The sequence below is a fragment of the Malania oleifera genome, chromosome 5 (assembly GCF_029873635.1).
Source record: "Malania oleifera isolate guangnan ecotype guangnan chromosome 5, ASM2987363v1, whole genome shotgun sequence".
Lineage (NCBI taxonomy): Eukaryota > Viridiplantae > Streptophyta > Magnoliopsida > Santalales > Ximeniaceae > Malania > Malania oleifera.
Window position 1 is genome coordinate 15,416,165 of NC_080421.1, and position 17,627 is coordinate 15,433,791.

Consider the following 17,627-nt stretch of genomic DNA (forward strand, 5'->3'; position numbering starts at 1 on the left):
TTTTGATCAATGATAACTTTTCAAAAATAAATAAATTCATATAACGTGTCCTGTTTTATGGCAAGTAATACTAAAATTCACATGAAAATATGGGAGAAAAAACAAAAGAGAAGGCGAATCTTATTTTTTTTTTCTTTTTTTTTTATGCAAATAATTCCATTTATTTCCCATTATCGACTCTTTCATTTCCTCTCACGACCCTTTTTTTTTTTTTTGATAATTTGAGGACTCCAACCACCATCGCGCCACTTTAGACACTATAGTGCAGCAACAAACTCAGGGGAGGGGGGGTGAAAGCTGCTCACCCATTGACGCACACTTGGTAATTCATCGGGGTAAAATCTTAAGGGGGAATTGAACCCGTGACTTTAGGGTCACCAAAGTTACAAGTTGCCCTTACCACTTGAGCCAACATGACTGGGCCCTCTCACGACTGTTTTGCTATGCACACAACTACTTTGCGTGTTAGGATTTGTCACCCTAATAGAAAAAAAGTAACTTATTTAAAAGCAACCGACATTCTTTAATACCCATTAATATTTTGCTATTGTGTATACCCAAATTTAAATCTGCACATTCTTAGTACAATGCACCGGTACACAGCAAAAATGGCTCTCCTTTTATTTTTTTTTACGCCAAAAATAATAAATAATATTGAGCTAGTTTCGAACCATCATTTAATTTAGGTCTCATTTGAAATTTAAAAATACAAAAAATGATAAAAATGAAAAAAAAAATAATTTTTTTCATGTTTAGCTATTAAGAAAAAATTTTAAAAATATTTGTAATAATGCTTGATATAAAAAATATATAAATGGAAAATAAATTAAATTTCTTTTTTTTTTTCAATTAAAAATTTTGATCTAAGTAAACCCTCGTACCGCTTCTCTATTAAAAAAAAAAAAATTAAACAAATTAAAGGAGAAAAACCAATGGTAGGTTCCTTCTTCAATTGAGGGGTCAGCGAATTTTCAATTTCCACTTACTCTCTGGGGCAACAATAATTTTACCATTTAATTCATAATTTTACCACTTTGAACTGCCAATGTCTTTTTTGGGCATTCCAATTTTTAATAAAAAAAACCCAATTGAACCAAAAGAAAAGGGAAAAAGATAAAGTACAGTGGCAATTTTTTGGGTCTCTGTATTACATTATCTACACTGTAATTTACCAAACCATGTTGATGGCCATGATAAGGGCAAAATGGTAATTCGGATGTTTCGAGTTCTAATCCTTGTAGAATCAAATCTTTAGTGAGATTAAAATAAAAAAAAATGGTTATACAGTAAAAATATAAAATTATGAAAATAGATTATATTATATTTCATTTCATTGCAAGCATCGAATAAATCACAAGAGGAATTGTTTTTTATGACTTGGATTTTTGCAATTCTTTTATAGAAATTACTGAATATCAAAAGCTTGATGCACTATCTCCCTTCAACCCTTTGAGCGAAATGCGGTAAAAGGAAGGAAAATTCATGGATCGACTCTATTGTCTCCACCGCGTAGGAACTGGAAGGACGCTTTCGGCATCTAGGGCTCATAGACCGACCATAGAACCCTGTTTGATTTTAGAACTTAATAATTTTAGTATACCCTATAAGCACTTGGATTAACACAAATGAGAGATATTTTGCTATGAATCGCAATAATGTGAATGCTGCAATATTATTGTGGGCTCAAATATGAATATAATATTTTATTATTGGTGGATTTCAAATCTTACATTTAAAAATTATTTTTTATAAAGTTGGATATATGAGTTTGATAAATATCTTTTTCAATTTTTAAAAATTAGGTTTTTATTTTTGAGCAACTTTTTAAAGCTAAGAATTTAAAACTTTCAAAATCTTGAAATTAATTTTTTAATAGATTATTCTATTCCGCAAGTGTCTAAGTTTTTTTAAAAAAAATATTAAAATTTATTCAAGCATTGATTATATTACCTAATATTTATTTTGATCATTTAAAATATTTTATTGCAATTTATAACTTTTATTTACCAAATATTCAAAATCAACTTTATTCAAAATATTTACCAATATTTTTACGATTTACCATGAGGACATACAAATTAAAACTCTCACCAACGGTAATTTATCTTCCTCCCTGGCGTCTGGCCCATTTTAAATCGGTCACTCAAGACGCTATACCTAACCGGCACCAACCATTTATGGCCGGTCGCCGTTCACCTTCCCACCGGCTATTTCCGGTCGGGTCCCGCTTTTTTACCACTCCGCGGTAAACCATGTGGCGGTCGCTTCTTGGTCGTTGGATATAATCATGTGATCCATTGACGGCTGGATCTTCGTGATGGCTCGCCGCTATGGTGGGTCGGTTGCTGTTTACCCAGTGGGGACCACGTAACATAACAGAACTCCGTCGTAATAAATCTCCACCGTTGGATATAAAACTCCCCATGATTCCATCAACATCCGACGTCCCGTGTCTTCGTTTTTCTGCACTCTCCCTCTCTTTCTCTCTAAAACCCCAACAAAAGCATAATTAACCAGAAAAGAGAGAGAGAGAGAGAGAGAGAGAGAGAGAGAGAGAGAGAGATGGCCACGGGAGACTGCGGGAGGAGACGCAAGAGGAATGGTGGAATTGGAGCCATGGAGAGTGGGAGGAAGCGAGCTATGAAGGCGACGAGGACTGGTTCGTCGAGAAGGAAGACTGTTTCTCGAAGACTGCGACGACAATCATCTTCTTCCAACATTCGGCTCCAAAACCATCGCTGTCTCCTGAAGTCGCCGGGAAATTTGACCTCGCCGGAGTCTTCCGATAGTTCTGGTCTAGTGACTGGTCTTTCGTGCTCGAGTTCCTGCAGCTCTGATGGATTTACGGCTTATCGTTCTTCCAGCGGCGATTCCAACGAGTTCGTGGATCACAGGTTGAGATCCGTGGATCTGGAGGTGAATTCATGCTTTAAGCTTGATTTAATTCTCTTTATGCAGGTGATTTTATTTTTTTCTTGAGCTTTGGCGGTAGCTTAAGTTTTACGTTACTGAATGTATGTTTTGCAGGCGGATGGTTTTGAAACTGAACACTCGAAGTTTACCGACGATAAACTCAGGTTTCCTCTAGTTTTTAATTTTCATTCTGGAAATGAAACCATCCTTAACGCTTCGTTGATTTTTTAGGTTCCGCTTAACCTTCTCGATCCTTCACGTTTCTCATGTGTCTATCTAATGCAGTAGTTTATATTAATTCTTTCTCCTTAATTCGCCATCTAAATTTGCTTTGCGCGCAGTGGAGAGATGACTACGTCTTGCGAGCTTTGCGGAGACTCAGAGGAGCTGGAGTCGACGACGAAGCCTTCGAAGCAAACTGCCCGGCTGAGATCGCCGGCGATGAAGATGCCAACTGAGGCGGAGCTTGAAGAGTTCTTCTCCGAAGCAGAAAAGTACGAGGCAAAACGGTTCGCAGAGAAGTAAGTGCGCGCAGGATAAGGAGTGTCACCCCGCAAGCTCACTTTAGCCACAACAGAAAATATTCTTAACTATCATTATCTTTCTGTTTCCAGGTACAACTACGATATTGTGAAGGATGTACCCCTGGAAGGTCGGTACCACTGGGTTCAGTTGCAGCCATGAAGATGGAGAAACTATGAGAGAGAGAGAGGGGATAAAGTGACACGAGAATGCATGTTCTATTGCCTGTTTTGGAGATGGTATCCTTTGTTATGTGTACAGCGCACAGCACTACTGGTTCTGCAGCTGTGGAAGGAGGCGTGCGTCTGTCTTCCCGTACAACATCCGGAGAAGCTTCTTCTGCAATTCGCGGACGGGATGAACCAAACTTCCTTTTTCAATAAATTAAAGTTCTCCAGTTTCAGCTCAATCCCTTCCTCCTCTCGGATTCGGTGCATGCAGTGACAGCAATCAGTAATTTTCCTTTTTTTGGCTAAATTCTTCAGAAAAGAACTAATATTATATTGCTTTAATTCTCTACTTTTACATGTGGGGGAAATATTTTTCTCTGAATTGATGGAAAAGGGTCTTTTGTTTCTGCTTCATTTTGCTCTTTGTTTAATTTGCATGTTCTCTTTATGCTCCCTAGCTTAATTTTCTGGGTCTATGAGTTCATCCCCATCTTAGTTTGTTCCTCCTAATTTTTTCATCAAATCATACTCGATCTGCTTTCTTTTATTTTCGAAAATTTGACTGTATATATATGTGGGATCTCCCTTTGTTTGTATGGTCATGGAAACTGCAACTATGGGGCCATTAGGTGCTTCTTTTGCGAAAAAGCAAAAGGAAAGAATCGAAAAAAGGCCGTGGGTGTTTGGGTTGGGACTTGGGGGACGAAGGAGAAAGGAATATGAAAAAAAAAAAAATGTTTAATTATGCAACGAATCACCATTAATTTAGTAATGCAAGAAATTAATAGGCAATTAGACACGTTAATGCATGCCCTACAAAGACATTAATGAACCCCAAATGCTTTAAAGAACACTAGTAAAATTTCATTACACTGAGTGTTTTGAAAATTAATATTTTTCCTTTTTTTAATAATTTATCGAGAGAAAACCCTCTTCTCTTTTGTAGTAGACTTTTACTTCCACTTTAAAAAAAAAAAAAAAAAGACATGTTAATAAAATGATCATTTTGTGGACATACAAATATAGAAAATTAGAACATATATCTCATTATAACTACTAATATTAAATTCAATTTTGAAATATTAGCTGAGTGAGGGAACCGAGTCATAAATTGCGTTAGTCAATGACAATGAAAAACAATAACGAGAGATGACTCAATAATAAATAATAATTGAATTAAAAATTTTATAATATTTTTTTGTCAAATCATTTACATTTCAATGTTTTGACTTTCACAATATGTTAACTTAACATAGGTTAAGCTTAGGTCATTAGTTATCAGTTGAACCAAATAGTGTTCGAGTTAGGTTTAATAATATTGGTGTTTTATTCATTAAAATATTTAAAAAAATTATTCATTCAATAAGTTGCCAACTTAAATAGTAGCTGCTATGATGATTTTTTTTTTCTTTTGTGTGTGGAAGCTACCATTGTAGTCACGTAAAATACATGGCCAACATTCATTGCCACCACTATAAAAACATTAAGATTAAAAAAGTCACCATATTATTATAACACATTAGTTAAACATAGGTGCAATGATAATTAATAATCACTAAAATATTATTAAAAATATATTACACTCTTTAAGAACCTCTATATCTTAATTAAGATAAAATTATTATAAAAATACGTGTGTGTATATATATATATATAGTTTAATTAGGACTTAACCCTAATTCAAACAATGCCATTTATGAAGGGCAGAATTATCCATGTTGATCTTTTCATCCGACAAGGCCACAACCCAATTTAGGGGAATTGGGGTAGTTGTCAAAAACCTTTTTTTTTTGGGTGGGGTGGGGTCTTATTTAATAAAAAAATAAAAAAAAACCGCAAACCTATCTTTTTCTAGTGTAATATTTTATGGCTCATCCGTTATGTGTTGGTGCATAGGTTGCTTTGAATACTTAAATATTCGTTACATAATAACCAAACCTTCATTTTGACTAGATGTGTAACCGTTTAGAATGATAACATATTACTTAAAACTACGCATTAATACAATGCAGATGAGCCAGAGCCTGATATATATGGATATATATATATAAATATATAGGGGTAATATACTCACACCCCATCAACTATCTATCATGTTACAAATGCCCCCTTGAACTTTTAAAGGTGACACTAAAATACTTAGGCTCCGTTTGGAATTCAGAAAATATTAGGAAAAGGAAAGGAAAATATATAGGAATTCACAATATCTTCACGTTTGGTTATTGAGGAAAGTGAGAAAAAATTTTATATATATATATATATATATATATATATATATATATAATCCGTAAACAAATTTTCAATCTTACAATCATTAAAATTTAGTTTTATTAATTTTTAATCATATTAAAATAAATTTTTATTTTTGATAATATTTAATAAAGAAGGAAAATGTAAGGGAAGATGAGTTTTTTTTCATTATTTTCCTTTCCTTTTCTTTTCCCAAGTAAAATCCTCAATCCAAACAGACCCTAAAGCTGTCTACTTAGTTACAAAAACCCATTATTTTTTTATATTTTGATTCAATTTTGATGTTTTTTGTTCGTTTAATATCATGGAAAAACTAATTATTGGCCATTTTATTTCACACTAATTTAATTTTCTTAACACTAATTTCATTAGTTTTGTTCTATAACTTCTATTTAACATTGGATTTGCTACAACTATTTAGTTCTATTCTATATTTTAATTACCAAATAACTACAACACATGTCACAGATGAGCTTCGCCACCATCCTAGCGCACAAAACAAGTTTTATTTATCATAATCTTCATTGATATTAAGATGGTAATTGTGAACATGAATTTCGTGTTAGCACTAGAGGAGCCCATGAGTGAGTTTGATACACATGGGTGAACACCAATTTGACCCAAAAGCATAAGCCTATTGGGTTTTGGGTTCAACCATGTATATAAGTACCCTTCATCCATTCAAATTTTTCAATGTGAGACAAACACACAAGTTGAATTCTCAACAATCTCCCCCTCACTTGTGAGTTCCAACTGCTCCCCCATAAACGGAGACCGTCTCTTTTATGGGAGTAAGCCCAATTCCACAACAGTTACTCAAGTGGGGCTTATCATTAGCACCATATGTGTCACATATTACATTCCACGTGTCTTCGAACCAATCCTACCTCCCACGTCTTAACCCAATTAGGATCCATTCCTAATCTGAATGATCCTTATTGGCCTTGGTCACACACTTGGTCCTCCAATTGTTAGCACGTTAGGAGAATTAGCTTCACCTCTTGACTTTTACGATGTCACTCACCCAGAGTTATGAATCATTGGCTCTGATACCACTTGTTAGCGCCGGAGGAGCCAATGAGTGAGCCTAATACACATGGGTGAACACCAACTTGACCCAAAAGCCTAAACCTATTGGGTCTTGGGTCCAACCATGTATATAAGCACCCATAATGCACTCAAATTTTTCAATGTGAGACAATATCACAAGTGGAGTTCACAACATTTCGGGGTTGGATTTGAAATTTATAAATTTCAAATTTTATACTCCATTTCATCTGAACTCGTAAAAATCTAAATTTAAAATCCGAAATTCATGTTCTCAAACGCCAAGTAAAGTATTTTGTATAAAATAATTTTAATCATTCATGTGACATGTGAATGATACAAATCCGTTAATTAAGTGACTTTTGTTTACTGAATGAGCAATTTGCATCAAGCTGGTAGTTTATGGGTTCTAATGTCACATTTAATATTTGAAGAACACATTAAAGTGTGATAGAGAGCTAGTTGAGATTAGGTATAAGTACATATTTTCCTTTTTAACTATATATAAAATCTATCTATTAAAAACCATATGAAAAACTATTTTCTAAATTTCCAAATCTCTCCTTAATTTATTTGAGGTTACAAACTTAAAGAGTAGAACATTGATGTTTCATATGTCAATGAGTCCATGTTTTCTAAGTGATGCAAGTGTATTTAGTTATTAGTGACTTGAGTTTAATTAGTATGGATTTATATTTTTTTAGCCATTTAAAGTGTGGTTTTGTCTCCCAAGGAAGGAATTGAGGAGAAATAATTAATATTATTGATGGCAGTAAGATCAATATTGTTTTTTATGCTTAAATATATGCCAAGATATAAATATAATGCGAGTGATGGGAAAAAAATATTAGGTCATGCTGTCTTGCATTTTAGATAAACAATTATCTTATTAATTTTTGGATAATTTTTAATTAATGATTATCAATTTAAGTTAAACTTTTTCAAAATTATTCAAAATTTAAGAATATATTTGGTTGTATAAAATGTGACCGGTTAGGCAATGTAGCCTAATACTGTTTGAGTGATTGATTCCTTCCACCCAACCACCAAATAAAAAAAAAATTATTTGGTTAGACTATCTAATAATGTCACATTTCAGGTATCTAACAAATTTTTTTACTCATTATTATTTACTCTTGATTATTTATTTGAGTCAAACTTTCCATATGATCACTCAAAATATAAGGATTTAATTAATTGTCTAAAATGTGACACGGTGAGACAATATAACTTTTAATTTCTCTCCACTATTCGTTGTAGAAATAATTATGTTAGCTTAACTAACCACGTCACATTTTAAAGACCTGGTTATATATATGATTGGATTTTGGATGATTTTAGGGGAGTTTGACTTCAGTTGATAATCATTAATTGAAGATCATTTTAAATCTAAAGATATCATTGAGTATTTTAAAATGTGACGTGATCTAACCTAATCATTTTTCTCATTTATTTTTTGATATAAGTAGTTTTTCACATTTTAATTCTTCTTTTCAATACTTGCATTCTCGACTGTGTGTTGTGTTTAGGAGAAAAGCTAGTAGACACGACCCGCCCGAGAGGGGTTCGGGGTAGGCGCTTCCCCCAAGCCTTGTCAATTCTATTTTTATATTCTACGGGCCGTGCCGTTGATTTTTTTTTGTCTACTTAATTTTACCTTTTCTTATAAAATAAAATTATAGCTACCCATCCTACACAATTTTACCTTCTAATCTATAGCGTCATAGGATAAGCTTGTAATATCAATATTCGAATTTCATTCAATTAAAATGATAGGCTCCTTTGGGTGAGCAAGCTTCGAGATTCACTCGGCTATATATTCACAGGACCAAATAATGGGTACACCAAGTCTTCTCTAATCGCAATTAGAGGTCACAAATATATCTCATCAAAATATCAACAATCTTGGCAAATATAAAGAGAATTGGAGAGAATATACCAAAATCGCGGTTACTATTCATAAGAAAAAATCTCAACTCCCGAACTCAAAATCCGATCTCCACTGTTCAAATTGTAGCTTCTTGAGTTGTGAACCTCTCCTCCAAATTTCAGTTCAATTGGACCACAGGCAAAGCAGGATCGAAGTCTTGATGAAATTTGGGTAGCATGAGAAAAATCACGTCTTTCTCTCTTTCTTCTGAGAAGTGATGGCTCCTCCTAGGTTATCACACTAAAGGGCTTGGCTTTGGGCTTTTAATAAAGCCTACTTGGGCTTTCCTGCACATGGAAGGAAATAATCCAACACCTTTCACGTCTTAACCCTATTTAGATCCATTCCTAGTTTGAATGATCCTTATTGGCCTCGGTCACATACTTGGTCCTCCAACTGTTAGCATGTCAGGAGAATTAATTTCACGTCTTGACTTTTATGATGTTACTCACCCAGAATTACGAATCATTGGCTCTGATGTCACTTGTTAGCATCGGAGGAGCCCATGAGTGAGCCCGATACACATGCATGTGTGAACACCAACTTGACCCAAAAGCTTAAGTCTATTGGGTCTTGGTCCAACCATAAATATAAGCACCCATCATGCACTCAAATTTTTCAATGTGAGACAATATCACAAGTGGAATTCACAACATTTTGAGGTTGGTTTTGAAATTTATAAATTTCAAATTTTATACTACATTTCATCTGAACTCATAAAAATCTAAATTTAAAATCCGAAATTCAAGTTCTCAAACGCCAAGTAAAGTATTTTGTATAAAATAATTTTAATCATCCATGTGTCATGATTGTGAATGATACAAATCCGTTAATTAAGTGACTTTTGTTTATGGGTTCTAATGTCACATTTAATATTTGAAGAGCACATTAAAGTGTGATAGAGAGCTAGTTGAGATTAGGTATAAGTACATATTTTCCTTTTTAATTATATATAAAATCTATCTATTAAAAACCATATGAAAAACTATTTTCTAAATTTCCAAATCTCTCCTTAATTTATTTGAGGTTACAAACTTAAAAAGTAGAACATTGATGTTTCATATGTCAATGAGTGCATGTTTTCCAAGTGATGCATGTGTATTTAGTTATTAGTGACTTGAATTTAATTGGTATGGACTGATTTTTTTTGGCTATTTAAAGTGTGGTTTTGTCTCCCAAGGAAGGAATTGAGGAGAAATAATTAATATAATTGACGGCCGTAAGATCAATATTGTTTTTTATGCTTAGATATATGCCATGATATAAAAATAATGGCAATGATGGGAAAAAAAAATATTAGGCTATGTTGTCTAATCATTGTTGCATTTTAGATAATCAATTGTATTATTAAAATTTTAGATAATTTTTAATTAATGATTATCAATTTAAGTTAAACATTCTCAAAATTATTCAAAATTTAAGAATATGTTTGGTTGTATAAAATGTGACACGGTTAGGCAATGTAACCTAATACTGTCTGAGTGATTGATTCCTTCCACACAACCACCAAATAACAAAAAAAATATTTGGTTAGACTATCTAATAATGCCACATTTTAGGTAACTAACAAATTTTTTTACTCATTATTATTTACTCTTGATTATTTATTTGAGTCAAACTTTCCATATGATCACTCAAAATTTAAGGATTTAATTAATTGTCTAAAATGTGACACGGTGAGACAATATAACTTTTAATTTCTCTCCACTATTCGTTGTAGAAATAATTATGTTAGGTTAACTAACCACGTCACATTTTATAGAAAAGGTTATATATATGATTGGATTTTGGACGATTTTAGGGGAGTTTGACTTCATTTGATAATCATTAATTGAAGATCATTTTAAATCTAAAGATATCATTGAGTATTTTAAAATGTGACGTGATCTAACCTAATCATTTTTCTTATTTATTTTTTGATATAAGTAGTTTTTCACATTTTAATTCTTCATTTCAATACTTGCATTCTCGACTGTGTGTTGTGTATAGGAGAAAAGCTAGTAGGCAAGACCCGCCCGAGAAGGGTTCGGGGTAGGTGCTTCCCCCAAGCCTTGTCAATTCTATTTTTATATTCTACGGGCCGTGCCGTTGATTTTTTTTTTGTCTACTTAATTTTACCTTTTCTTATAAAATAAAATTATAGCTACCCATCCTACACAATTTTACCTTCTAATCTATAGCGTCATAGGATAAGCTTGTACTATCAATATTCAAATTTCATTCAATTAAAATTATAGGCTCCTTTGGGTGAGCAAGCTTCGAGATTCACTCGGCTATATATTCACAGGACCAAATAATGGGTACACCAAGTCTTCTCTAATTGCAATTAGAGGTCACAAATATATCTCATCATAATATCAGCAATCTTGGCAAATATAAAGAGAATTTGAGAGAAAATACCAAAATCGTGGTTATTGCTCAAGCGTAAAAATCCCAACTCTCGAGCTCAAAATCCGATTTCCACTGTTCAGATTGTAACTCCTTGAGTTGTGAACCTCCCCTCCAAATTTTAGCTTGATTGGACCATAGACGAAGCGGGATCGGAGTCTTGATGAAATTTGGGTAGCATGAAAAAAATCACGTTTTTATCTCTTTCTTTTGAGAAGTGATGGCTCCTCCTAGGTTATCACACTAAAGGGCTGGGCTTTAGGCTTTTAATAAAGCCCACTTGGGCTTTCCTCTACATGGAAGGAAATAACCCAACACCTCTCACGTCTTAACCTTATTCGGATCCATTCTCAGTCTGAATGATCCTTATTGGTTTTGGTCACACACTTGGTCCTCCAATTGTTAGCACGTCAGGAGAATTAGCTTCATGTCTTGACTTTTACGATGTCACTAAGCTAGATTTACGAATTATTGGCTCTGATACCACTTATTAGCACCGTAGGAGCCCATGGGTGAGCCTGATACACATGCGTGAACACCAACTTGACCCAAAAGCTTAAGGCTATTGGATCTTGAGTTCAACCATGTATATAAGTACCCATAGTACACTCAAATTTTTTAATGTGAGACAATATCACAAGTGGAATTCACAACACTTTGAGGTTGGTTTTGAAATTTATAGATTTCAAATTTTATACTGCATTTCGTCTGAACTCATAAAAATGTAAATTTAAAATCCGAAATTCATGTTCCCAAACGCCAAGTAAATTATTTTGTATAAAATAATTTTAATCATTCATGTGTCATGATTGTGAATGATAGAAATCTGTTAATTAAGTGACTTTTGTTTACAGAATGAGCAATTTGCATTGAACTGATACGTTATGGGTTCTAATGTCACATTTAATATTTGAAGAACACATTAAAGAGTGATAGAGAGCTAGTTGAGATTAGGTATAACTACATATTTTCCTTTTTAATTATATATAAAATCTATCTATTAAAAACCATATGAAAAACTATTTTCTAAATTTCCAAATCTCTCCTTAATTTATTTGAGGTTACAAACTTAAAGAGTAGAACATTGATGTTTCATATGTTAATAAGTGCATGTTTTCTAAGTGATGCATGTGTATTTAGTTATTAGTGACTTGAATTGAATTAGTATGGACTGATTTTTTTTAGCTATTTAAAATGTGGTTTTGTCTCCCAAGGAAGGAATTGAGGAGAAATAATTAATATCATTGATGGCCGTAAGATCAATATTGTTTTTTATGCTTAAATATATGCTGCGATATAAAAGTAATGGCAATGATAATAAAAAAAAAATATTAGGCTATGTTGTCTAATCACTGTTGCATTTTAGATAATCAATTGTATTATTGAAATTTTAGATAATTTTTAATTAATGATTATCAATTTAAGTTAAACTTTCTCAAAATTATTCAAAATTTAAGAATATGTTTGGTTGTATAAAATGTGACACGGTTAGGCAATGTAACCTAATACTGTCTGAGTGATTGATTCCTTCCACCCAACCACCAAATAACAAAAAAAATATTTGGTTAGACTCTCTAATAATGCCACATTTTAGGTAATTAACAAATTTTTTTACTCATTATTATTTACTCTTGATTATTTATTTGAGTCAAACTTTCCATATGATCACTCAAAATTTAAGGATTTGATTAATTGTCTAAATTGTGACACGGTGAGACAATATAACTTTTAATTTCTCTCCACTATTCGTTGTAGAAATAATTATGTTAGGTTAACTAACCACGTCACATTTTATAGAAAAGGTTATATATATGATTGGAATTTGGATGATTTTAGGGGAGTTTGACTTTTGTTGATAATCATTAATTGAAGATCATTTTAAATCTAAAGATATCATTGAGCGTGATCTAACCTAATCATTTTTCTTATTTATTTTTTGATATAAGTAGTTTTTCACATTTTAATTCTTCATTTCAATACTTGCATTCTCGACTGTGTGTTGTGTATAGGAGAAAAGCTAGTAGGCAAGACCCGCCCGGGAGGGGTTCGGGGTAGGCGCTTCCCCCAAGCCTTGTCAATTCTATTTTTATATTCTGCGGGCCGTGCCGTTGATTTTTTTTTTTTGTCTACTTAATTTTACCTTTTCTTATAAAATAAAATTATAGCTACCCATCCTACACAATTTTACCTTCTAATCTATAGCATCATAGGATAAGCTTGTACTATCAATATTCGAATTTCATTCAATTAAAATTGTAGTCCCTTTGGGTGAGCAAGCTTCGAGATTCACTCGGCTATATATTCACAGGACCAAATAATGGGTACACCAAGTCTTCTCTAATAGCAATTAGAGGTCACAAATATATCTCATCAAAATATCAATAATCTTGACAAATACAAAGAGAATTTGAGAGAAAATACCAAAATCGTGGTTACTGTTCAAGGGTAAAAATCCGAACTCTCGAGCTCAAAATCCGATCTCCACTGTTTAGATTGTAAATCCTTGAGTTGTGAACCTCTCCTCCAAATTTTAGCTTGATTAGACCACAGATGAAGCGGAATCGAAGTCTTGATAAAATTTGGGTAGCATGAGAAAAATCACGTTTTTCTCTTTTTCTTTTGAGAAGTAATGGCTCCTCCCAGGTTATCACACTAAATGGCTGGGCTTTAGGCTTTTAATAAAGCCCACTTGGGCTTTCCTCCACATAGAAGGAAATAACCCAACACCTCTCACGTCTTAACCTTATTCGGATCCATTCCCAGTCTGAATGATCCTTATTGGCTTCGGTCACACACTTGGTCCTCCAACTGTTAGCACGTTAGGAGAATTAGTTTCATGTCTTGACTTTTACGATGTCACTAAGCTAGATTTATGAATTATTGGCTCTGATACCACTTATTAGCACCGTAGGAGCCCATGGGTGAGCCTGATACAGATGTGTGAACACCAACTTGACCCAAAAGCTTAAGACTATTGGATCGTGGGTCCAACCATGTATATAAGTACCCATAGTACACTCAAATTTTTTAATGTGAGACAATATCACAAGTGGAATTCACAACATTTTGAGGTTGGTTTTGAAATTTATAGATTTCAAATTTTATACTGCATTTCATCTGAACTCATAAAAATGTTAATTTAAAATCCGAAATTTATGTTCTCAAATGCCAAGCAAAGTATTTTGTATAAAATAATTTTAATCATTCATGTGTCATGATTGTGAATGATACAAATCTGTTAATTAAGTGACTTTTGTTTACTGAATGAGCAATTTGCATTGAACTGATAGTTTATGGGTTCTAATGTCACATTTAATATTTGAAGAACACATTAAAGAGTGATAGAGAGCTAGTTGAGATTAGGTATAAGTACATATTTTCCTTTTTAATTATATATAAAATCTATCCATTAAAAACCATATGAAAAATTATTTTCTAAATTTCCAAATCTCTCCTTAATTTATTTGAGGTTACAAACTTAAAGAGTAGAACATTGATGTTTCATATGTTAATAAGTGCATGTTTTCTAAGTGATGCATGTGTATTTAGTTATTAGTGACTTGAATTGAATTAGTATGGACTGATTTTTTTTGGCTATTTAAAATGTGGTTTTGTCTCCCAAGGAAGGAATTGAGGAGAAATAATTAATATTATTGATGGCAGTAAGATCAATATTGTTTTTTATGCTTAAATATATGCCACGATATAAAAATAATGGCAATGATGGGAAAAAAAAAATATTAGGCTATGTTGTCTAATCACTGTTGCATTTTAGATAATCAATTGTATTATTAAAATTTTGGATAATTTTTAATTAATGATTTTCAATTTAAGTTAAACTTTCTCAAAATTATTCAAAATTTAAGAATATGTTTGGTTGTATAAAATGTGACACGGTTAGGCAATGTAACCTAATATTGTCTGAGTGATTGATTCTTCCACCCAACCACCAAATAACAAAAAAAAATATTTGGTTAGACTATCTAATAATGCCACATTTAAGGTAACTAAAAAATTTTTTTTACTCATTATTATTTACTCTTGATTATTTATTTGAGTCAAACTTTCCATATGATCACTCAAAATTTAAGGATTTGATTAATTGTCTAAATTGTGATACGGTGAGACAATATAACTTTTAATTTCTCTCCACTATTCGTTGTAGAAATAATTATGTTAGGTTAACTAACCACGTCACATTTTATAGAAAAGGTTATATATATGATTGGATTTTGGATGATTTTAGGGGAGTTTGACTTCAGTTGATAATCATTAATTGAAGATCATTTTAAATCTAAAGATATCATTGAGTATTTTAAAATGTGACGGGATCTAACCTATCATTTTTCTTATTTATTTTTCGATATAAATAGTTTTTCACATTTTAATTCTTCATTTCAATACTTGCATTCTCGACTGTGTGTTGTGTATAGGAGAAAATCTAGTAGGCACGACCCGCCCGGGAGGGGTTCGGGGTAGGCACTTTCCCCAAGCCTTGTCAATTCTATTTTTCTATTCTACGGGCCGTGCCGTTGATTTTTTTTTTTCTACTTAATTTTACCTTTTCTTATAAAATAAAATTATAGCTACCCATCCTACACAATTTTACCTTCTAATCTATAGCGTCATAGGATAAGCTTGTACGATCAATATTCAAATTTCATTCAATTAAAATGATCGGCTCCTTTGGGTGAGCAAGCTTCGAGATTCACTCGTTGTAGAAATAATTATGTTAGGTTCGCCCCCACGGGCACGGTGCGGTGGAAAGGTATCAGCACGTAAGAAGGAGCATTGGGGGTTCAATTTCAGGTAGATACACAGGTAGATACACTCACGGAACTAGCGGTACCTGTGGATGGTGAGAATTTATTTTGTGAGCCAGCGGGGACCGTGGATGGTGAGAGTTCTCTGTGAGCCAGCAGGGACCGTGGATGGTAATGGAGATGTGTCCCTGGGTCGGGTTGGCCGAACGTCCAACTGATGCACGGAAGCCGTGTCCGCATTCCGGACTTTACCTGATCAACGAAACCTAGGGGGAGAACGCTGATTCGTAGCTTTGATACAGCACCAGGGGGTCCAAAAGGCTTGTTGGTGGCTGGAGTTCCTATGTAATCAAAAAATAATAATAATTATGTTAGGTTAACTAACCACGTCACATTTTATAGAACTGGTTATATATATTATTGGATTTTATATGATTTTGGGAGAGTTTGACTTCAGTTGATAATCATTAAATGAAGATCATTTTAAATCTAAAGATATGATTGATTTGTTTAAAATGTGACGTGGTTAGAAAATCTAACCTAATCATTTTATTTATTTATTTATTTTATATCAGTAATTTTTCACATTTTAATTTTTCTTTTCAATACGTGCATTCTCGACTGTGTGTTGTGTTTAGGAGATAGCTAGTGGACATGACCTAGAGGGGTCAAGGTAGTCGCTTCCCCTAAGCCTTGTTAATTCTAGTTTTATATTCTACCGGCCATGTCATTAATTGTAGGAACCCGAACCCGAAAAATAAAGGAAAATTAATAAGAAATGGAGAAATAAAAGAAAATAAAAGAAAAAGAAGGAATTGGGCAAGTTAGGGCCAAAATCGGTGACAACTTTTCAAGCTGGAGGAAAACCGGCCACGGTTTTGGGTCAACTGGGCCAGTCAACCACGAAATCGGCGATGGTTTTATGGGAATAGGGAAAACCAGCACCGGTTTTCGCCTGGGTTGCCCACCTATAAATAGAAGTGAGCTCATTTTTTTTTTTTAAGAAATTCAAAAACTCCTCTTTTGAGCTCTGCTAGGGTTTCGGGATTTCTTCGGTAAAAGACTCCTACGGGCCCCCTAGTGCTCCAGGATTAGTCTCTCTCGTTCTGGCTCATAGGATCTCATAGTTTCATCGGTTTGAAAAGCTAGGGTTTGCGGTTCTTTGTCCGTTTTGGTTTCTGTTTCGAAAATAGGTAAGGAGATTATGTTAGTGCAGCGTTTTTATGATTTTGAACCGATGGAAATGTTTATGGAGTAGTTATATTTATGTTTTCAGTTGAGGTTTCTAAACCAACCGCTTAAAAGTCCTGTTTTTCAAACCTAGGATATACGATATTCTAATTTTAAGTATAATGAATGGTGGGAAGATTGGTTTTGTTTTTTTAAACTGTAAATGCTATGTTTCATGGTTGCCTATGGGCTATGTTTTAAATATGGAATACTGTGTGGCAGGTGTATATTATTTTGAGAGTTACGGAAATACCAGAATGAGTATGTTTGTGTAATACTGAACTGTTTGTGAAATATACTGGAAGTGTTTGAGAAATGCAGGGACTTATTGAGAGGGTCGAGGCCTGAGGTTATATTAAATGGCGCGAAGCCAGGGTTTATAAAATGATTGAGTTTTATTCAATGCCTGAGAGT

The 17,627-nt window shown here is 33.3% G+C and overlaps 1 protein-coding gene across 1 annotated transcript; it reads left to right on the plus strand.

The window, feature by feature from the left end:
* Positions 1 to 2,441: 2,441 nt before the first annotated feature.
* On the plus strand, positions 2,442 to 4,019 carry LOC131154932 (cyclin-dependent kinase inhibitor 7-like). Its single transcript, XM_058107772.1, has 4 exons — positions 2,442 to 2,916; positions 3,028 to 3,077; positions 3,255 to 3,434; positions 3,528 to 4,019. The coding sequence occupies exons 1-4, from the start codon at positions 2,563 to 2,565 to the stop codon at positions 3,595 to 3,597; spliced, it is 654 nt and encodes a 217-aa protein (XP_057963755.1). The 5' UTR covers positions 2,442 to 2,562; the 3' UTR covers positions 3,598 to 4,019.
* Positions 4,020 to 17,627: the final 13,608 nt, after the last annotated feature.

Excerpts from the sequence above, each read along its gene's own strand:
- LOC131154932 (XM_058107772.1), top strand. The coding sequence starts at position 2,563 with ATGGCCACGGGAGACTGCGGGAGGAGACGCAAGAGGAATGGTGGAATT. Across the intron at positions 2,917-3,027 it reads TGAGATCCGTGGATCTGGAG|GCGGATGGTTTTGAAACTGA; the intron begins GTGAATTCATGC and ends TATGTTTTGCAG. Across the intron at positions 3,078-3,254 it reads TTTACCGACGATAAACTCAG|TGGAGAGATGACTACGTCTT; the intron begins GTTTCCTCTAGT and ends CTTTGCGCGCAG.